Source organism: Heterocephalus glaber, unplaced genomic scaffold (assembly GCF_053883595.1).
Source record: "Heterocephalus glaber isolate CG9 unplaced genomic scaffold, H.glaber_assembly_v1.0 deba00001479, whole genome shotgun sequence".
In the NCBI taxonomy this organism is placed as follows: domain Eukaryota; kingdom Metazoa; phylum Chordata; class Mammalia; order Rodentia; family Bathyergidae; genus Heterocephalus; species Heterocephalus glaber.
Window position 1 is genome coordinate 18,401,963 of NW_028258316.1, and position 23,596 is coordinate 18,425,558.

General features: G+C 38.7%; 1 protein-coding gene and 1 non-coding gene across 16 annotated transcripts in view; one reads left to right on the forward strand and one right to left on the reverse strand.

The window, feature by feature from the left end:
• The window catches only part of Astn2 (astrotactin 2), a 908,742-nt gene that overhangs the window by 743,350 nt on the left and 141,796 nt on the right, over positions 1–23,596 (forward strand). For 14 of the 15 annotated variants that reach the window (XR_015439761.1, XR_015439763.1, XR_002396623.2 and 11 more), the window contains 2 exons: positions 4,990–5,123; positions 6,833–6,981. Coding sequence is in view for 12 of the 15 variants with exons in the window: in XM_087182849.1 (XP_087038975.1) it covers positions 4,990–5,123; positions 6,833–6,981 (283 nt within the window). In the remaining 3 variants the exon portion in view is untranslated. Of the gene's footprint in view, positions 1–4,989; positions 5,124–6,832; positions 6,982–22,384; positions 23,154–23,596 lie in introns of those variants that run through there. The other variant, XM_087182851.1, reaches the window with a different exon arrangement.
• On the reverse strand, positions 15,673–15,779 carry LOC147826110 (U6 spliceosomal RNA). The gene has a single exon (XR_015439886.1). It is a non-coding gene; the product is annotated as a U6 spliceosomal RNA (small nuclear RNA).

Genomic DNA, 23,596 nt, shown 5'->3' on the forward strand with positions numbered 1-23,596 from the left:
TGGGGCCAGGGAATGATAATAGGTTATTTTGTCTTTAGAAAGCCTTTTCCCTCCTTATTTGGTATAGACATTTCAGCAACATGACCAAGCTTGTTAGTACTGTAGCAATAACAAAATCTATAGGCTTCAAGTGAAGACTTCAGGTCATCTTTTTGGAGTCTTACAGACCATAAAAAGTAACTGATGTAGTGTGAGTACATAAGACTAATTTTTAGTGTAAAAAACTGTAGACATTAGAAGTATGAAGTATGGAATTTAATTCATAAACTTAGTGACTTTCTGTGTAGATAGTTCTAAATATCTTAATCAAATGCAGGGTGTTTACTAAAACTTTGAGATTCTTAAGGTATTGTTATAATTTCTAGAGCTGGAGGGCCCTTTCCTTTGTATTTGCACAGCTTCCCGTGTGTATTACTTCATAGCATTTGAATCAGTGATTTTAATTCCTTGTGCGTGTCTTTACCATTAAACCACGAGTCCTTTGAAGTTAGCCACTGGGCCTTGTTCATCTCCTCTTTTAACTTTTACACAACATGTGGTAAGGAGCAAAAAGTTTAGTGAATGTTTATTGAACCTAATTAAATCTTCAAAAATATAGCTTCTGACCCTTCATTTTTCAGATGGAGAATTGAGGCATAGGAAAGCAGGTATTTACAAAATTTCAAATAGGAAAGTTACAGCAGAGTCAGGAATAAATCCTATTTTATTTATTTATTTTTTAGAATGTTTGAATAAAACTGCAGTTCAAACTGCAGAATCATTCTTTTTAAAATTAATTTTATTGGTACATTTAAGGTATACAATATAATGACATTCATCATTGGAAATATGTACCTTTACATAATCTCTCTTGGTTCTTATTTTTTCCCCATCCCCCTGCCCTTCCTTCAACCCCTCCATCCCTCCCTATTTACAAAGACGTTGTTTCCATTTTTCCATTTTCTCATATTAATTCCATTCCCTTCTTTCCTTTCCCCTAGCCCTCCCACTTCCCCTTCCCGTTTGCCCCTTTTCGTCCTATTTCACATTATCTATTATACCTTTTAGTCCTTATTTACACTTTCAGTTTTTCATAGTAGAGAAACTATTTGCTATTTACACATGTGTGTCCTATTTATTTCACTCAAGAGTATGGCCTCAGTGTGCATCCATTTAGCTATAAATGTCTCTAATTTTTCACTTTTTATGGCTGAGTAGTACTCCATTTTATTTAAAAAAAACCACATTTTCTTTATCCAGTCTCCAGTTGATGGGTAATTAGGCTGCTTCCAAGTTTTAGCTATTACAAATTGTGCTTCTATGAACATGGGTGCACATATATCACTGTGGTATGATTCTTTTAATTCTTTGGAGAAGATACCCAGCAGGGGAATAGCTGGGTCAAATCGGGCTTCCAGTCCTAGTTTATTTTGATTGCTTAACATTTTTGCGGCTGTTTTGTCCTCCTGCCCAACTTGGTTTGCTAACTAATTAGCTAGAAATTGGAAGCATTTACAAGTTCTAGAAATGCAAACCTTCTTTCTTATGAAAACCAATAACCACGCAATATAGCCCTTATATTAAGCACAAAATTTGTTTCTTAGCTCCCTCCACTTACTCAAAAGCCAGGAGTCAGCAGTGCCTATCATACAAGATTTCATTTTCCTCTGAGAACACACACACACACACACACACACACACACACACACACACGACTCAAAGTAGAGCAGCTGAAAAGGATATTTTGGATGAAATCTTGGCATTTATTGTTTTTGTGTGACCTAAGGCCAAAGGTGACAGGATTTAAATGGAGTTCAATTCATTAAGGTCTTCCCTTCTTTTCCATGTTCATCTGTAAATGAGGATAAGAAATCTATTCAGAGGGAAATTTTGAGCATTAACTGGAGGGATAGAGTAGCATCATCATAAAGTTGCTCTATCACCATGGGCCAGTCAGTTACCCTGGGCCACTGTATCTGCATCTGTAAATGAATTAAATTAGATGATTTACAGACAAAGGCCTGTGAAGCTGGAACATTCTATGATTCTCTTCCCCTGGGATCTAGCTGGACTCTGGAAGGAGTGTTGCAAGGACTGAAGACGTAAGGAAAGAGTGATCCTGCGCTGACACAATGCTGGCTTCTGCTGCCTTGCAAGTGCTCCCTGTTTGATGTCAGCCTTTTATCAGAGTGTTTGTGCTCTATCCAGGCTTCGCCTGGCCATTGCAACCAGTCCCCATTCCGTTCCTCGGGGCTCTGGGAGAAAGCCAGTGGATGGGGAGACTCAGAGGCAGAATTTCTTCCCAAGAAAAGCCTGAATGGTGAAACTCACAAAGTTCAGAGAAATTTCCTGTTTTGTTTTCTAAAAGCTTCAGTTCCTATTGATTACAAAAACCACACACACACACACACACACACACACACAAATAAAAACACTTACACACAAAAAAACCCAGGATATTCTTTCTCCATTGCTGGAGTCCAGTGCAGTCTTACCATCTGTGTCATTTTCTCCCATGTCTCTGAGTTTCACTCTTATGGCAGTCAAGCCCTTAGCACTGCCTGGAGATGTTACCTACCGAATTTTAAGCTGTAAGCATTTGTATACAGTATTTTCACTAAGGGGAAATCTGCAAATAAGGGAGAAAAGATCTGGTAGCATAACCAAGTGTTGTCCAATCTGCTTTCTGGCCTTGTGAGAGTACCTTCCTCTGGTGCTGACAGAAGAGACATTTATTCCCAGCATAGGTTCTGGCACAGAGTAGGAACAGTGCTCTTACTTTGTGCTAGACTCTGTCTCAGATGATTTATGTGCAGATAGTTCATGGACCATATTTATATTAAAATAAATGTCTGAAATTTAAATTTAATGGATTATTCTATATATTTACTTACAAAACCTGGCAACACGACTTAGAATTAATCCCATTTCTCTGGATGGTTGGACAGAAAAGACCTGTACTTGAGAGTCACAATCTGGGCTGGATTCTACTTTCACCACTTATTATTATGTGATCTTGGAAAAGGTGATCCACTCCTGTGAGTCCTAGTTTTCTTCTCTGTGAATAATGATCATAATGTCTGTCTCTCATTACTGTTGTGAGAATTATATTTTTAACTGCATTTACAATATCCCGAACTGTGTAGTTGAATGGTTCATGAACATTAGCTTTTCTTATAATTCCTCTTTATTTTGGGGGGTACCACACTTAACTCAGGAGAAATTAGATAATGTGTTTATCCCTTGGAGAGGATATGGATAAAATCGTGTGGAAGGGATAATTGGAATATTCTTGCCAACACATCCAGGAAAAATTTAATGGAATCCAACACATGGTATTCTTGACACACGCATTCTCCCTCCAGATCTGTTCTGGGTAGCTAACGAGGGAGACCTTAGACCAACTTTACATAAACATTGTCTCTTGAATCTTCGAACAATGCAGGATGGGAAAATGATGTCTGGATAGTCAGGTACCCTTGGTGATAGACAGTGTGAAACTTTCATTAAAAAGCACACAGAAAGTGAAATAATTGAAGAAATGGGAGAAAAGAAAGCATGTAGAGTTGGCAAAGTATATACCTGGCAAAGGGATAAGAGGCCAAAATTTTCTTGAATCTTTCAATTTGTAATGTCAGCGTGAATGGGGTAACTTATTCAGCCCATTCACTCCAGCATCAAGAATATTTCCACACCTGAGCCTGAGGGAGAAAACATAGAGTTATGACTTGAGGTCTGTCTTCAGCTGAACTGAAGGACTGCCTTCCAAATTATCTTACTGCCAACTATTAATGTTCATTTGTTTGGTGACCATTCATTTATTCACTATTGATGGAATAATTTGGTTTAGTCCTGTGAAAATACTTCTGGGAATAAGGCACCTTGGCCTTGGTGGAATTAGTCTTTTTTGGGTGAGATAGGACAGGCAAGAACATGTGATGGCTGGAGTGGTCTAATGTTATAGTATCCAGAAGAGGAGCTTGATCAGTCTTAGGTTTAAGAAAGTCAAGGTGAGATTTTCAAAAGAGAGAATGGTTTCACTTGAGATCAAGTGCAAGGAAGAGAATAATCCAGGCAGAAGACAGGATGTTTTTAAAGACAATGAAGAACATTGCAATTAAATTACAGCATTGATCATCATTTACAGCAAAGGTCAGCAAAACATGACCATCAGATTCTATCTAGCCTGCTGCCTGTCTTTGTAAATAAAATTTTACTGGGTCAGAACTATGCCCGTTCTTTTAAAGTATTGTCTTTCACGCTTTGATGTCATAATACCAGTGCTAAGTAATTGTGACAGAGACCACCTGGCTGCAAAGCCAAAAATATGTATTCTCTGGTCGTTTTCAGAAACAGTTCACTGTCTCCTGCTCTAGAGCACGCTTTACACAGGGAGTAGTTCACTGTTGGTAGAAATGTTAATGAGCTGTGAGAGTGGATAGTATAATGCAAAGAAAGTCAAAGAAGAGATGAAACGGGGGTGGCCAGGAGATAAAACAAGGAGTTTAGACTTAGGCATGAGGATTATCAGAAGCTTTTGAAAGTTTTTAAGTAGGGTAGTAACATAATCTTTTGCACTGTAGCAAAGACAGGTGCTGGAGCCACACAGCCTTGCATCAGATTCAAGCTCTATCACTTACTAGTTGTGAACTTCAGGAAAATTATTTACTTTTTGTGTGCCTAAGTTGTCCAGTGTGTAGAATTAGAAATGATAAGAATGTCTATCATGTGGGGTATTGTGACTATGACAAGTTAATACAGGTAGAGTGCCATGGGTAGGGGAGGTTTTCAGTGGATCTGACAGCATTGTATCGCAATGATCATTCTGGCTTCTGTGTAAGTCATGGACAGGATGGGAGAAGTTAGTGGTAGGGTGCTAGGGATTTAGACAAAGACAGTGTTCTGTGCCTAGGAAGGTTGCTCTGGAGCTTTGGTTGGCTGCCATTATGGCCATCAACACATTTATCCTCAGCATCTCCACCATCATCATCATCTCCCTTTTTCTTCCAGGCCTTCAAGAATGCACTGATGAGTTTCTACTGGTGCTCAGGGAAAGGGGATGTGATCGATGACTGGTGCAGATGTGACCTCAGCGCCTTTGATACCAATGGGCTCCCCAATTGCAGCCCCCTTCTGCAGCCGGTGTACGTATGTAAGGCCCCCTTCCTTTGGCCACCCCTTTCCAAGGACTCACATTCTTGTCTTGCTAGCCCAGGTTATGACTTGGCTCTGTTCCTGGGGCATCTAAAAAGGTCTCTGAAGTGTTAGATGCCTATCTCCTTCTTTTGGAAAGAAGGGAGCTTTGGCAGAGCAGAAACATGGCACAGGAGCAGACTCTGTTATTTTAGATGATGCCATAAAGTTCATCATTCCTTCCTTCACTTATCTGTTCAGGGAAATTTGCTGAGCAACTGACTTCTTTTTGGGCACTGGGGATGAATAGATAAAGAAAGATATCCGAATAGATACCTGAATAGTTAAAGATATAGAACATCTCCTAAGGTACTTCATTTTATTCATTTATTCAACAAATAATTTTGGACACCTGCTATGTGTCAGGCATTGGGCAAAATATCAGTGGACAATTAGGGACCTGGTGGTTTAGCGAGGGAGAGAGATGCCGAAGGAAGATCAGATGCAGTTATAAAATTAAATAAGAAAACTATAAAGAAAAACAAAAAATTGTGAACAGGGAGAATGGGAAAACAACTCTCCGAGGAAACTTCAATTACAACAGAAATCCTTCAGGAAGCAGCTGGTAAGAATCACATTTTAGGCCAGAGATACAGCGTTTGTGAAGGCCCTGACACAGGAAATGCATTTGAGGAAGTAAAAGAAGGTTATCTTGATTGGAGGAGTATGATTAAGAGGGAGATGTGCTATGAGAAACACAAGAGAAGGTGCAGGCGCCAATATTGGGAAGCGGAGTCCCATAATGTACCTCTCTGGGATGAGAAGAATCACACTGTAAGCTGGATGTGGTGGCACACACATCCTGTCTCAAAATACAAAATAAAAAAGGGCTAGAGGGCTGGGGATGTAGCTCAGTGTGAAGGGTCTGGAATTAATCTTTGGTACTACAGAGAGAGAGAGAGAGAGAGAGAGAGAGAGAGAGAGAGAGAGAGAATATGAATCACATTGTGAAAGATGGTGTTTGAAGAGATAATGTGGTATAATCTAAAAAAAGAAAAAAAGAAAGAATCTCACTAGAGAAAAGCAAATTGACCATCACAGTCCTCTCCCTAATTTGCTGTGTGACCTTGAGGAAACCGTTTGCCTCCTCCTCATTTTGTGAAAGGAGAGAATTGCACTTCATTATCTCTAAGGACTAAGCCAGTTTTAACCTTAAACCATTCTGTTTTTTTCTTGGGTTACAGAAGGATTTAATCTAAGATTTCTGTTCTTTTTAAAAGAATTGAGTCTTTTGAGAGACTTAATGTATTAAACAATGGACTGATACATTGGGGACTGAATGGGAATAGAAAAAAAGAGTGAAAGCGCCTGTTTGAAGTCATTGAGAATTTATTTAAAAACTAAAGTATCAATGAGAATATGTTTTAAATAAATAAAAAAGAATCAATTTCCATTGAGCACATACTGTATACATGGTTTAATTTGTTGAATTCCATACTGATCTTAAAAGATGGCTCTTTGTATCCCTATTTTATGGATGAGGGAATGGGCCTTGAGAAGTAGAATAATTTGGGTAAGGCTATGCAAGGTTTCAGTGGGGGACTGGATCAGCATTTGAAGCCATGCTGAAACCTTTGATCCATATTGACACATGCAGGCCCTTTTGGGCCCCAGCAGATGCTGGCTGGCAAACAAGCCACCTTCCCTTTCACCCCTGTAGGCTACGACTGTCCCCAACAGTGGAACCCTCCAGCACTGTGGTATCCTTGGAGTGGGTGGATGTTCAGCCAGCTATTGGGACCAAGGTTTCTGACTATATTCTGCAACACAAGAAAGTGGATGAATACACAGACACTGATCTTTACACAGGTAAGTAGATGGCTTCCCATTTTGCTGGGGCTGTATGATAAGAGTAGAAAACTGGGATTTTGTAGTGTTTCAGGAGACTTAGTGTGTATGGCTTGGGAAGGCAGTGGGAAGATTCACTTTTTAGTGCTTTTCCTGGTGCCCACTTATATGACTTTTTGGTTTGATTTTAAATACAGAAAGTTAGCGACTTGTAGCTGGAAAGAGTTTCTCTGAGTTGGACCTTTAAAATCATACATGAAAAGATTAGTGGATTCCAAAGAGGATTTGACTTTCTTCTGCTTGGGAAGGCCTATAGACGTCATGTTTGAAAACCTTGGTCTATAAGTATATTATCTCTGGGACTGGGATGAAGAAATTTTAATGACTACCTTTGCTAATGGTATGTATGTATGGTAGTCTTTATCAACTGCTGCTAGGGAAGAGAAAATTGGAAATAACTTGAGCATGCAGGAGCATTTGAGGAAGATGACTTTTAAGAGGGGTACATTTGGTTGTAACTCAGAACTTACCTCTGAGTTCTAAATCCCTGACACTGCCAAGAAGCTTAGAATCCACCTGTGATCTGTACTGGGCTTTTACATTTTCTGCTCTTGGTTGAGACTTCTATTCAGTAATCTTTTCCAGCCAGAAAACTTTGACTGGGAACCTATTTCCTGTACCACGCACTAAGCTGAGTACTTTGTTTAGATCCCCACAAAACTCCACACCTTTAGGAGGATTGGTGTTTATTGTGCCCATTACACAAATTAGGAAACTGAGACTAATCCAAGGTAATCCAGTTTATGATGTCTCCTTTAGTTCATAATTTTAATCCAGAAGCAAGACTGGACCATTGGAAGAATTAAAGTATAGTTGCTTGGTGATTTGCTCAATTGCAGTATAAATACAAAGAGGGAAAATTACTTGTGTGTTTTCAATAAGATAGAATTCTCAATGCTCACAGTAGAGTCTGCCATGTAAACATTTGTAGAATGGATGACTAATGAATGAAAGGATCTTTAGTGTTTCCTTTCCTTTTTCTGTCTGTCTCCATCTTTTCTCCTACCTTTCTCAGTTTCCTCTCTGGGTTATTATTGTTTTGTTTTCTCTGAAACTAGGGAGAAACTGGTACAATGAGGTTGTGAATGCGAAATAGGTCAGCAAAAACCAGGTTATAGATGACATTAGAAGCCACATTGCTTAGTACTTGGAGTTCTGAGACTGATGTGACTTATTTGATGTTTCTGGCTGAGAACTAGCACAGGCTGGAGGGGTCTTCATTTGCAGAGAGGGGGAAGTTGTGGAACAGTAATTAGGCAAGCTATTTTGCCTCATTTTGGGGTTTTGTTAATGCTTTTCAGCTTTGACTCTATTTGTGTGTTGCATGTGCTTGTGCAAAATTATGTGAGTGCATGAATGTGCAAGTTTAAGTGTATGTGTGTTTGTGTTCATTTGCCTGCACTTTCATTTTCACTCGCATGAGACTTGTCAGTAACTGTGAATGGGTGAGATGGGTGAGTGTGTGTGTGTGTGCATGTGTATTTTGTTTTTGTACAGTGTTATTTTATCATAGCAGAGGTCTGTAGACCACAGATCACAAGGGAAATAAAACTAAATGGTCAGTTTACACTTTAACTCACTACCTTGAAATAAGTACTATAACATAATTTGAAAATTCAAAAGTTCACTTCATCCTGCTTCTCCTTTATCATTTCACTATGACTTTCAAAGTCCACTCCACTTACATTCTTCCAAATGTAGGAAATCTGAGTTTTTCCTAAAATTTTCTATATATAAGATCATGTCCTTGGAGAGACAATTACATTATTATTTTCTAATTTGCATAACTTGTATTTCTTTTTCTTGCCTACTTGCTCTGGCAAGGACTTCCAATTCTGTAATGAGTAGAAGTGATAATAACAGGCATCTCTGCTTTGCTTCTAATCTTGGGCTAAAAGTGTTTAGTCTGTCACCTTTGAGTATACTGACCTTTGTTAATTTGGAGAAGGGAACTTCTATTCCACTTTTGCAGCGATATCTTTGTTTTTTGCTTTAATTAGGAATCTTCTCTCTCTCCCCTGTGTCTGCCCCTGCCTCACCCTCTCCTTCTGGAACATTCTCCCTCTCCACCTCTTGCATTTTAAGATTGTAACTGAGGTTACTGAGTTAAGATATTTCTTGTGATACAGGCATTCTCTCTAATTACTTCTTTAGTGATATCCATAAATTTTGTTAAATTGAGTTTTCATTTTCATTCAGTTCAAAATGTACTTTCTAATTTACTTTTTGTTTCCTCTTTTTAGCCTCTTGGTTATTTAGAAAAATATTGCTTTCTTTCTAAATACTTGAGATTTTCCAGATATCTTTTTATTATTGATTTTTAATTTGCCTCTACTATAGTCAGAGAATATACTTTTTTCTACTTGTAAATGTAGTGTTCTATATATACCAATTAGATCAAAAGTATCATTTGAGTCTCAATATTTAAGAGTGGTATTACAATCTCTGACTATAATTGTGAATTTTTCTATTTCTCCAGGTTTTATTAGTTTTTACTTTGTTTTATATAGTTCGGTGCACTGGTATTTGGTGCATATATATTTGATTGTTATCTCTGTTCTGGATTGTTCCATTTACAAAGATGTAGTGACCTTCTTTGACCCTTCTGATCAGTCTTGTCTTGAAATCAACTTTGTCTGCAAATAGAATAGCTACCCCTGCTTTTTTCTGGGCTTCTGCTTTTTTCTGGTTGCATGGAGTAATGTTTTTATTCATTGACTTTCAGTCTATGTATTTCTTTTTGAGTTAAATGTGTTTCCTGTATGCAGCACATTGTTGGACTTTGTTTCTTGATCCATTCTGCTAGTCTGTTTCTTTTGACTGGTGAATTGAGACCATTTACATTGATAGATATAACTGATATGTATAGACTTATTGTTGTCATATTATTTTCCTGTTGTTGGTTCCCTTTCTTTCCCCTCTGTTAATTGCTTGCCTTGCCTGGTGGATTCATTCTGTTGGGATTCATGAAACTGTCTTTTTCTAGAATATCTTTCAGAACTTTTTGAAGTGCTGATTTGGTAGTATGAATTTCTTCATATATTCTTTATCATGGAAGTATCTTATTTCTCCATCAATTTTGAAAGGTAATTTTTTGGGGTACATCAATCTGGGTTGGAGGTTGTTTTCTTTTAGGGATTAAAATACTTCACTCCAAGCTCCTCTTGACTTAAGGGATTGTGTTGAGAAGTCTGGTGTGATTCCGTTGGGCTTTTCTTTTTTTTTTTATTAAATTCTTTTATTGGTACATTGTAGGTATACAACACAATTACATTTCTCATTGGGAATTGTACCTTTACATAATGCATCTTGGTTCTTAGTTTTTCCCCATTCCTAGCCCTCCCTACACGCCCTCCTCCCTTCCCTATTTACAAAGACGTTATTTCCATTTTTTCCATTTCTCATCATTTTTCCTTTCCTTTCTTTCCTTTCCCCTGCCCCTCCCACTACCCCTACCCCTTTGGACCTTTTCTTCCTATTTTACATTATCGATTATTCATTCTAATCATTGGTACATTTCAGGTATACAATATAATGACATTCATCATTGGAAATTTGCACCTTTACATAGTCTCTCTTGGTTCTCATTTTTCACCCTTGCCCAGCCCTCCCTTCAACAACTCCATTCCTCCCTATTTACAAAGATTTTGTTCCTATTTTTCCATTTTCTCATAATAATCCCATTCCCTTCTATCCTTTCCCTTAGTCCTCCCACTTCCTTCCCCTTTGCCCTTTTTCTTCCTATTTCACATTACCTATTATACATTTTAGTCCTTATTTACACTTTCAGTTTCTCACACCAGAGAAACTATTCGGTATTTATTCATGTGTGTCCTACTTATTTCACTTAAGTGTATCACCTCAATGTGCATCCACTTAGCTATAAATGTCTCTAATTTCTCATTTTTTATGGCTGAGTAGTACTCCATTTTATTTTAAAAAACCATATTTTCTTTATCCAGTCTCCAGTTGATGGGCATTTGGGCTCTTTCCAAGTTTTAGCTATTACAAACTGTGCTGCTATGAACATGGGTGCACATAAATCACTGTGGTATGATTCTTGTAATTCTTTGGGGAAGATCCCCAACAGCGGAATAGTGGGGTCAAATGGGACTTCCAGTCCTAGTTCTTTGAGGTATCTCCATACTGATTTCCACAGTGGTTGCACCAGTCTACACTCCCACCAGCAGTGGAGCAGGGTTCCTCTTTCCCCACAGCCTCACCAGCATTAGTTATTGGTTGATTTCAGGATAGCAGCCATTCTTTCTGGAGTGAAGTGGAATCTCAGTGTTGTTTTCATTTGCATCTCTCCAATGACCAGTGATGGTGAACATTTTTTCATGTATTTATTTGCTATTTCTACTTCTTTGTCTGAGAAATGTCTGTTCATTTCAGATGCCCATTTTTGGATTGGGTCTTTAAATTTGGGAGGTCTGATCTTTTTAAATTCTTTATAGATTCGAGATAGTAGACCTTTGTCTGAGGAAGAGCAGGTGAAGATTTTTTCCCACATTGTGGGTTGTCTCTTCACACTGCTGGTGGTTTCTCTGGTTGTGCAGAAGCCATTTAATAAGAAGAGATCCCACTTGTTGATTGTTTGTGCTAGTTCACAGGCAATTGAGGTTTTGTTCATAAAATCTTTTCCTACACGGATGTCTTCAAGGGTTCTACCTAACCTCTGTTCCAACTGGTTCAGAGTTTCTATTGGAATATTTAGATCTTTAATCCACTTTGATTTTAGTTTAGTGCATGGTGAGAGATACAGGTCTAGTTTTAATCTTTGGCAAGTTGAAGCCCAATTTTTCCAGCACCATTTATTAAAGAGGCTATCTTTCCTCCAGTAAGGGTGTTTGGCTCCTTTGTCGAAGATGAGGTGGCTGAGTGTGTCTGGCGTTGTTTCTGCATCTTCTAATCTGTTCCACTGGTATTCAGGTCTGTTTCTTTGCCAGTAGCATGCTGTTTTTATCACAGTAGCTTTGTAGTATAGTTGCAGGTTGGGGATTGTGATACCCCCTGCCATGTCTCTGTTACCTAGAATTGCTTTTGCTATTCTGGGTCTCTTCTTGCTCCAAATGAATTTTTGGATTGTTTTCTCAAGGTCTATGAAGTATGCTGCTGGGATCTCAATTGGAATTGCATTAAATCTATAAAGCAGTTTTGGAAGTATGGCCATTTTCACTATATTAATCCTTCCTACCCAGGAGCAGAGGATGTCTGTCCATTTTCTGATATCATCTTCAATCTCTCTTTTCAGAGTGCCATAGTGTTCAGAGAAGAGGTCTTTGATTTCTTTCATTAGGATGATTCCTAGGTATTTCAGGTTTTTGGATGCTATTGTGAAAGAAATTATTTGCCCTATTTCTCTCTCAGTGAGTCTGTCATTGGTGTAGAGGAAAGCTATTGATTTTTGTGTGTTGACCTTGTAACCAGCTACTTGACTGAATTTGGTTATTAAGTCTAGAAGACTTTTGGTGGAGTTCTTGGGGTCTTCTATATAGAGTATCATGTCATCTGCAAATAATGACAATTTGACTTCTTCATTACCTATCTTTATTCCTTTTATTTCTTTCTCTTGTCTAATTGCTGTGGCTAATGTTTCCAGAACTGTATTGAACAAGAGTGGTGATAGTGGACATCCTTGTCTCGATCCTGATTTTAGTGTGAAGGATTTCAGTTTTTGACCATTTAGTATGATATTGGCTGTTGGTTTTTCATAGATGGCTTCCATCAGTTTGAGGTAGAGACCATCTATTCCAATTTTTTGTAGGGTTTTTATCATAAATGCATGTTGGATTTTGTCAAATGCTTTGTCTGCATCTATGGAGATAATCATATGGTTTTTGTCCTTGGCTCTATTGATATAGTGATTTTCATATATTGAACCATCCCTGCATCCCTGGGATGAATCCCACTTGATCAGGGTGTATGATCTTCGTGATGATCTTTTGCATTTTGTTTGCCATTATCTTATTAAAGATTATTGCATCTATGTTCATTAGTGAGATTAGCCTATAGTTTTCTTTTTCAGTTGGGTCTTTCTCTGCTTTGGGGATCAAGGTGATCCTTGCTTCCAGGAATGAATTTGGGAGTATTGCTTCCCTTTCAATTTCATTGACGAGTTTAAACAGTAGTGGCAGCAGTTGCTCTCTAAATGTCTTGTAGAATTCAGCAGTGAAGCCATCAGGGCCTGGGCTTTTCTTAGTTGATAAGTTTTTAATTACATTTTCAATTTCATTTGTTGATATGGGGTTGTTCAGAATTTTTAGGTCTTCTTCGTTCAACTTTGATAATTCATATGTATCTAGGAATCTGTCCATTTCTTCTGTGTTGTCCATCTTATTGGTGTATAGGTTCTGGAAGTAGGTATTGATGATCCTCTGGATTTCTGCTTGGTGTGTTGTAATTTCACCCTTTTCATTCCTAATTGCATGGATTTGGGCCTTTTCTTTCCTTTTTCTGACAAGGTTGGCTAAAGTTTTGTCAATTTCGTTGATTCTTTCGAAGAACCAACTCTTGGCTTCATTGATTTTTTGTATCGTTCTCTTAGTCTCCATTGCCTTGATTTCTCCTCTGATCTTTATAATTTCCTCCCTTGTATGAGCTTTGGGTTTGTTATGCTCTTCGTTTTCTAGGAGCTTGAGGTTCTACATTAGGTTATTTAACTGAGTTCTCTCTGTTGTCCTAATATGGGCATTCACTGCTATGAATTTCCTGCGTAGAACTGCTTTCATTGTGTCCCACAAATTCCTATATGTTGTACTGGCATTTTCATTTACTTGTAGAAACTGTCTAATTTCTTTAATTTTCTCTGTGACCATTGGTTGTTCAGGATAATATTATTAATTTCCATGTGTTTGTGGGTGTTTTAAGGTTTCTTATGTTATTGATCTCCAATTTTATTGCACTATGGTCTGATAATATACAGGGGATAACTTGAATTCTTTTACATTTACTTAGATTTGCCCTATGTGCTAACATGTGATCTGTTTTGGAGAATGACCTGTGTGCAGCTGAAAAGAATGTGTATTCTGATTTTGTGGGGTGGAACACTCTATAAACATCTATTAAGTCCATTTGTTCAATAGCTTGGTTCAGTTCTAGAATTTCATTGTTAATTTTATTCCTAGATGATCTGTCTATTTGTGATAGAGGGGTGTTGAGGTCCCCCACTACAATTATGTTATTGTTTATTTGGTTTTTCATGTCCATTAATATTTGTTTTGTATAGTTGGGGGCATTCGTATTTGGTGCATAAATATTTAGGATTGTCATTTCTTCCTCTTGGATTGTTCCCTTCACAAGGAACAAAGATGTAGTGACCATCTTTGTCTCTCTTAATTAGCTTTGGTTTGAAATCTACTTTGTCTGCAAATAAGATTGCTACCCCTGCTTTTTTCTGGGTTCCTGTCGTGTGGAGAACTGTTTTCCATCCTTTTACTTTCAGTCTATGAATTTCCTTTTGAGTTAGGTGTGTTTCTTGTATATAGCATATTGCTGGATTTTGCTTCTTAATCCATTCTGTCAGTCTGTTTCTTTTGATTGGTGAATTGAGGCCATTAACATTGATAGTTATAATTGAGAGATATTGACTCATTCTTGCCATGATGTTTTATTGTTTTTGACTCTTTTCTTATTTTTCCCCCTTTCCCTTTAGTACCTTACCTTGCGTGGTGCCTTCTCTCTGTTGGCCCTCATGGAGTTGTGACCTTCATTGTCTTTTTCTAGGATATTGCATAAAATTGTTTGGAGTGCTGGTTTGGTGTTCATGAAATTTTCCAGGTGTTCTTTGTCGTGAAAGTATCTAATTTCCCCATCGATTTTGAAAGATAATTTTGCAGGATACAACAGTCTAGGTTGGAAGTTATTTTCTTTTAGGGCTTGAAATACTTCACTCTAGGCTCTCCTTGATTTGAGGGTTTGTGTTGAGAAGTCTGCTGTGATTCTGATGGGCTTTCCTTTATAGGTGATTTGTTTCTTTTCTCTAACTGCCTGTCGAATTTTGTTCTTCTGTTGGGTTTCTGGGATCTTGACTATTATATGTCTAGGTGTAGATTTTTTTTGATCGTGGCTGGGTGGAGTTCTATATGCCTCCCTTATCTGTGTGTCCAATTCTCCACCTCTGTCTGGCAAGTTTTCACTATTACTTCTGTGAACAGTTTTTTTATGTCAATTGTACTTTCTCCTTTTTCTTCGTGGACTCCTATCAGTCTTATGTTATTCTTCTTTGCATCATCTAGCAGCTGTTGAATTGATTTCTTATGGTCCCTTACTATCTTTAAGAAGTCTCTGTTTTCATGGTCCTTAACTGTGATCCTATCTTCTATATCTGGTATTCTGTCTTCAGATTCTCTTAGTCTGCTCTGCATGCATTCAATGGAGTTTTTAATCTTCTGAATATCTGTTTGAATCTGTTTCATGGATTCCATTTCTTTCTTATGTTGGACGATCATGGTTTCCATTTCTTTCTTATGCTGGGCATTCATGGATTCCAGCATGTTTCTGATCTCATCTATTTTCTTATCTGTTTCTGCTCTAGAGCCTCTAATCATGTCTTTCACTCTACTCACCATCTCTGTATTTATCTGGGAGATTATTTCTGCTTTGAATTTTTCTAGAGCCTCATGTATCTCCTTTGTTACTTCCTGTGCTATAAAAAATATGGAACACTTCATGAATTTGCGTGTCATCATTGTGCAGGGGCCATGCTAATCTTCTCTGTATCATTCTAATTTTGGTATATGTGCTGCCGAAGCGAGCACTCTTTTTAATTTTTAAAATATTTGCTGGATGTAACTGAAGCAGTATTTGGTCTAAAGATCATTATTTTATATTATCAAAAGTAGACTCTTGTTTATGCAATGGCCTGTGAGTTATGTGTTTTCCCAGTATGGCTCATAGTGACAGGTACTTTTATTGGTCCTTTGCTGAGCCCTGGGCACTTTTTCCCAATCCTTTTTGATTGGTAGGTACTTTATACATGTGCACCAATCAGTATTGTGTTGAATACTGAAAGGGATTCTGAGCTTGTCTCTTCATTATTTTTTTTCCCTGTACAGCTGTCTCTTGTCTATCACTCTGACCTGAAAGCTCTGCTCACTTTTGCTTCCCTGGACTTAGAACTCTGACTTCTTATTTTAGGAAATCTTTCAGGCTTTCTGAAATTTGGGCCAATTTCATTTTAGTTGCATCATTTCTATTTGCATGAGAGAGAGATTAGGAAGAAAACAAAATGAAGTCTAAGACTTGGTTTGGACGGTTAGGATTACTTACACATTTGGTCAGGTGAGTCCAACATAGGGTAATGTGAATTTTCTCCTTTGATCTCTCTGGATTTTTGCTGGCAGCAAAGTCCAGTGCTGGAATTATTTATTTATTTATTCACAAGCCCATGTGTGCATGTGCAAAGACATAGGTGCATACACACACCCTTTTTTCTCTTTTTATAGCATGTCTGCACATGAACACACGTACTTTATGGCTGTCATCTGTAACACACCCTTCTGAGCTATTGAAATGCTCACTCTCTCCCTGTCTCTTACCCATGGTCCCTCCCCTGGGTTTGGCACACTTTTTGTTTCCTTCAGAGAAGCCATTGCTCTGTTGGTTCTGGGACTCTGTTGGAAAAGCCAAGCATAAGTAGCCTCCTGTTCCAGTTGTTTTGAGCAGAAATGGAGCTTGTTTTGGGGGGTGGCTGAATTTTCCGCACGCTAATCTGTCATCAGTATTAAAAACAGACGTCTGTTTCTCCCACGTGGCCTCATCAGAGCAATTGGCGTAGGTTTCAGCCTCTTGGGCAGGGTAGAAGCAGGGGGATGGGAATAAGAAGGAGGGAATGAGGCAGGAGCAAATTTAATGAATCCAAATGCCCTGTTTGACCTATGGAGGAAAAGGCTCAGAGGAGAGAGACTTGTCCAGTAGTTATACACATGGTAAGTTAATGAGAGAGCCTGAGCTAGAACTCAGACTGATTTTTTTCCCTGCCTTCACCACCAAGTCCTGAGATCTTTCCATTAGCCCATAGTATATCTGGTATGGTTTGCTCGGATTGAGAATAAACCTGGAGGCAGATGAAATAAAAAATAAAATACCATTTGTGTGGCTGGGCAGAATGGAGTATCTAGCCACCTGATAGCAACTAGAAGATTCTGACCTTGTAAGAATTATAAACCATTAGACTTGTCATTTTTTCTTTTTTCCTTTATACCAGTGGCTGAGAATCTCAAAAGTTTGGAGTAGCAGGACTTTAAACATTGAGTCCATCTATCTCAATGTCAAGATGAGAAATATGAAAAAAGTAAAAAGAGAAGGTCTCACCCAGTAGCAGCACCTCTACTTTGCAGTCAGGGATATTCCCAGCACACTACCATGCATTTTCTTTGGTCACTGGCTTCTCTTCTGCTAGCTTTGTCTAACCTTTTAAAAACCAGAAGCTTGTCCCTTGCACTGTGGGATACCTAGCTTCAGCTTGTTTGGTCCAAGACTGGACATCTATCTGGTTCTTTTGGCTTCTACAGAGGCAGCAGCCCCCCCCAACCCCCCTCACACATGTACCTTCTCCTAAAAGGCAGCAACATCTGGAGCTGGCCAGTGCTCCTTTCTGTCCTAGCATCTGGGAGCCTCATGTGCTTCTCCCTAGCTGATTTGTACCAGGCTTGCTTCCTGCCAACTCTCAACTCTGAACTTTCCTTTTTTTCTTTCTCTATCCTTTCCAGACTCCTTTTCCTCCTCTCTCCTTTCTTCTTCTTTTTTTTCTCTTTCTCTATGTGTCTCCTTCTCTTGATATCTTTCTTTCTGTCTCCTCTTTCTACTCCATGTCACTTTCTGCCCATGTCTCAACTCATTACTTTTTTGTTTTTATCTCCTCAAGTTGTCTCAGATATGAGCTACTTCTCTGAATTCATCTCTATATCAAGAAGATGTTAATAAAGGATGTCTCTGTCAACTCCAAACTCTATGTCTCTGTCAACTCCAAACTCTATCCTATGTCTTCTTCCCTCCCTGTTACCATCAAGTCCCATCCCTTTGCCATTACGCACACACTGTCCCATCTTAGACCCTAGAATAAAGATATCAAGTAATGGGAAGCAATAATAGAGGTGAATATCTATGAAGAATAGCTTATGGTGAAGGGCAGCAAGACCTGTTTTCTTCAGTAGCCAAGAAGGTGTGGCTGTGAGGGAACAGTTACATTAGAGGTGTTTATGAAATCATGTAGAAGTTATTCATAGTTTCTCAAGCAGTGTGGGCCAACGCTGAACCATGCTCTTTGTCTGAGAAACTAGAGGGGTTCTCACCCTCTTGCTGTCTACTTGGCCTGAACAGCTTGTGGGAGGTGATGTCATTAGAGACTAGACTCCACTCCCTCAGCTACAGTGGGGTTGGGGGTGGGCAGCAGCGAGGGAAATATGTTTTACAGGGTGAGGTACAAAATGACATGACTGCAAACATCTGGAACTGATATTAGGGCCTTAGAAAATGTTTCTGTCACTCCAACTGCTCTTTGGGTGAGGGGTTTCTAAAGTCAAAAGCCTCCAGAAAGAATAAGTACTTATAGAATCTGAATTCTGTCCACTTGTCCAGGCCACCCAGCCTGCCTCCCATATCACAGAGTTCTTTGCAGGTCACAAGACACTCATTCATCTCAGCATAGAGCTCTTACTATGGTTCAGGCACTTTGGCACATACTGGGCATGGATTGGTGACAAGACAGGCATAGTTCCTGTCCTCACAGAACTTGTTGTCTATTAGGAGAGAGAAACAATTTAGCAAGAAGTTGTTGTAGCATGATAATCACTGAGATAACTCTCATGATGCAGGAATACAGAAAATATTTTTTTAATTTAGTCCAGTAGTCAGTACAGAATACCCAGAGAAAGTGAGGCCATTGTTTGAGATTCTAACCCCAGTAATTAATCCTGCCAGTCAACTAGGTATATGTAAGACTACTAGACCTCACCTGGAAACCACCCTTAGTAGAAAAGACAGTTATTCAGGTCTCACTTTCTCCCTGCTCCCATCTGTTTCCATTCTTATCCCTAGTACCAGCTGCCCATTACAGTTGCCAAGAGAGGAAAAGCCACTTTTCCCTCTGGACTCACCAGAATCTCCTTCCAGGACAGGTAAAAATTATGCTATATAGGTGCCTATCTTTCATACAGAAACTTTGCTGAGACCAAATCCAGCCTTGCCTTAGATCTATAAATCCAGGAGTCATCTTATTTCAACTGAAACTGATTCTCTAAATATTTAAGCTCCTAGTTTGAAGCTTCCTCTACTATCCTTGTCCTTGTGGATTCGCTATCCAATAATCTAGCCTCTCCTTGACTGGCTCATTTTTAGTGCACTTTTCTCCATTCTACTTCAGCCACCCACTCCTAGGTCACAGTGTGGACTTTGTCCTCACAAGATATTGTTGTGTAAAAATCTTTAGTTGTTAGCATCCCACACTTCAACTGTAACTTATAATCTGTCAGTTTATAGCTGTCCCACTCCTACCATGCCTGTCTTTTAACTCATCAGGACTTCCTGTCCTTTAGGATCACTACTCTTTCTATCTGTCAATTCCAACTTTTAAAAAGTCATCTCCTTATCCAAGGTAGTCATCTCCTTATCCACAGCTCTCACCAACCTCCTGACCTCTCTTGCTTTCCTGTCCTTTAACTGCCCTTCTTGGCAAATACTATATTGATGGATGTAATTCTCCATCTGCAATAGTGCAGCCAAATAGCTAGAGAAAAGCACACAGTTTAGATTATTGGTTCCAATATATCATTAGTCACTAATGTCAACTAGACTCTGGTTTCTAGGTCTCTCCTATCCACATATACTCTTCCCCATCCTTAAACCCACAACACTCCATCTTTCCTTCATTCACAGAGAAAACAATGATGAATAATGAGGAGTAGCCCAGTTTACCTCCCTAACAATTTAAAACCTGTATGCTTCTTTATGCACACTGTTCCCTTTCCCTCCTCATATAATGTAGGAGATGCTTTCCCATTTTGCTCACTAAAGTTCTTTCTTTCTTTCTTTCTTTCTTTCTTTCTTTCTTTCTTTCTCTTCCCTTTCTTTCTTTCTTTCCTCCTGTACTAGGGATTGCACCCACAGTCCTTATATTAAGCTACATCCCTAGCCCTCTTTAAATTTTTACACTGAGATAGGGTTTCACTAACTTGCCCAGGTGATATTCAAACTTGAAACCTTTCTCTTGCCTCAGCCTCCCAAGTGCAAGGAGCACAGGCATATACCACCAATCCTCGTTTACACTGTTTCTTACTCCTTCCTAGATTCTTAGAAAACAACATATTAATTCTGTCCCTAAATCTTATATTTCCTGTCTCTCATTCTTTAGAAGATTATTTATTTTATTTTATTTTCACCATCATTTAAATATACTAATAAACTTTTGGTCTTAAAATAAGAAATGAAACATTCTATCTTCTCCCATGCTCACAGGTGAGAGCATTTGCTTTGTATTTTCTTTGCCTGACCTAAACCATCCTTTATCTCTATAATCACCTGCTATTAGTCCTCATAGTCACCCCTTTTCTCTCTTTCAGTTCTTAGTTCTACAGCCAGAGTTACCATTTAAAATGTGCATTTGATCATATCTAGTGCTTATCACAGTACCTGGCCTACCATGGGTACTCATTAAATATTTGATGAATAGACATGTGAATTATAATTATGATTATCCAGGAAAGGTTTCTTAACTTTTTGAATTAGAAACTTTTTGATTGGTCCAACAAAATTGTGTATAATTTTACTTATCTACTTGTATTAGTCAGCTTTCAGGTTGCTAGGACAAATCACCTGAAACCCGTAATTTAAAGGAGAAGAGGTTTATTTGGCTTATGGTTTCAGAAGATTCTCCTGGCACCAAGGCAGGAACATTGTGGTGGAAGAGCATGGCATAACGAAGCTGATTAGTTCAAGGTGTCTGGGAAGCAGTGTCAGAGAGGAAAGGGCAAGGACTACACATGGCAGTGGTCCCCAGTCTTTTTGGTACCAGGGATGACTTTTATGGAAGACAATTTTTCCATGGGTGTGAGTAGATGTGGGAGTGGGGGGGTGGAGTGTGAGTGATGGCATTGGGATTGCATTTCATAAAGAGCATGCCTAAAGGGTCCAGGCTCTTATGAGAATCGAATGCCACCGCTGATCTGGTGGGAAGTAAAGCTCAGATGGTAACGCCAGCAATGGGGAGCAGGTGTAAATACAGATGAAGCATTGCTGGCCAGCCTGCTACTCACCTGCTGCTGGCGCATGGGTCCCTCACTGGGCTTTGGGGATTCCTATATGGCATCCAAAGTCCTGCCTCAATGACCCACCGAGACACACCCACAAGTGTGCTTCACCAGTCGCCTGGGTGCCCCTCAAACCAATCAAGTTGATACAGTTATGCTTAACCATCACGTTACCTATAGTCTTCTTTCTGCTCTTGATACCACCAATTTTTTCCCCATTTGAACCTATACACTCAGGCCTCAGCTAAAATGTCACTTCTTTGAATCCTGGATTGGATTTGGTCTCCTTTTGACCTTGAGGATTTTTAGCATTTTATACTTTTCTTGTCTTTGTGCAATAGTACTGCATGCATCTTATCTTTTCTTTAGTTTTAAAAATGTACTACAGTAAAAGACACCTTGCCATTAATCCCCTCTGCTTTGAAAACTGAACGTATTTTAATTTGAGGGGCAGGGGGCAGGGATTTAGCATTTGTCTTTCTCTCTAGAATATTAGCTTTTCCGAGGTGTAATTCTAAGTTCATATTTTTCATCACTCTATCCTCAAGGCCTAGTATAGTGTCAGATACTTGGTAAGAGCCCAATAAAATCTGAGGTGTGAACAGGAAGTCACCCAGCTTGGAGAATTGCTTAAGGAATGCTAAAGAGTAAAAGTTTTCTTCTGGGCATGGTGGTACATGTCTATAATCCCTATTACTCAGGAGCCTAAAGCAGGAAGATCACAAGTTCGAGGCCAACCTGGGCAATTTAGCCTGTCGCAAAATAAAAATTTAAAAGGATTGGGGATGTAGCTCAGTGTTAGAGTGTACTTGTCTACTATGTGCAAGGCTCTGATTTCAGTGCCCATTACAGGAAATGAAAAGAATTTCAAAAGTTTCATCACTGTGGCTGTTTTATGAAGGATGAATTGAAGAATCTGTAACTCCATTATCTTATTTTTCCATCAATTAATTCTTCTCAGCAGAAAGGAAATACTACCTATATTTATAGATGAGAGAGTTGAAGATCAGGCTTGTGAAGTTCATAGCTAAAGATAAAACTTATAAGAAGTGGGACCAATAATTGATTTTGTGTCTCTTGATTATTTAGTCTATACTTCTTTTCATTTCTTTCTGCAGTGTAATCCAATCAGAGCCAAGAAATCCCTGGATCTGTGGACTTAAGGATGTTTGTGTCTTTTCTGCTGAACTTTGTCACTCCAAGAAAGTATTCTGTATAGCATCAAGGAATGGATTAGTTAGTTGCCCCTGTCTGTAGGACTAGGGTTCATTTTCTACTGCCCATTTGGAGGGATGAGTTGACGTGACTGAGCAGAGGTATGAAAAGGGACGGCCTGAGATTGCTGAGGGGGAAAAAAGAGAGAAACACCTGTCGGATCCTTCTCATCTCTGTCTGATATAGGGAAGTGAAAGAAGGTAGAATTCTCTGCTAAGACATTATTGATTGACTTTTTAAAATATTAGTTAATTACTTCTCCATCTTTTTCAGATCTGTCTTTGTTTTCCTCCCCACAAGAGCCACACAAGCTATTTCTATTATTACTTCCTTCCCATGTCTTCCTGCCTCTGATCTTCCCTTATATTCAACTGTCCTCATGCTGCCAGTGTCATATCTATTTCCCAAGACACATTCTCCATATAAGAGTGACATCACAGAAAGAATAATCAGAATTAAATATTGATACTTCTTAGCATTGCTGTGAGCAATATATAAAACAGTTTATGGTGTGTGTGAGTTGCCTGGAACATAGAGAATGATCAATAATCATTCTTCCTTTTCCCTTTCTCCTATCTTCTTCCTTGAAAGTGTATATAGTGCTCTTGCTCATCTGCAATAATTGGCCTTAAACTAGAGTTGGAAAGCAAGTGGCTACATAATGTTTAAAAATATTTGAATAAGTTGCCATCTTTGGAAATTTGGATAAATTTTACATAAAATTTTTGATTCTTGGCTTCTGCTGAAAATAGTAGATTCCGGAAGCCTTGGGCTCACGTTCCTAAATGGCACGGTAGGCAGAACGGTTGAGTAGCAGCTCTCACTTAAGAGAATGCATATAAACTCTAGTTTGCATAGTCCTCTTCTAGATTTTGGACATCCAGTCCACCACACTAATTTATATTATCCACTTTTGTCTGTACAAATTTAGATGTGTTACAGTTATCTCTAATTTATGGGAGGGCCAGAAAACATCTGCCCTTGAGATATTCACCATATGCTGGAAGAGTTTTGCCTTTTGTTTTGCCCATCAGATGGGTAGAAGTTTTGATGTAACTATTCTATAGTAACAGAAATGAATGCCTCATTAAAGCTGTTTCCATTTTTGAATATTT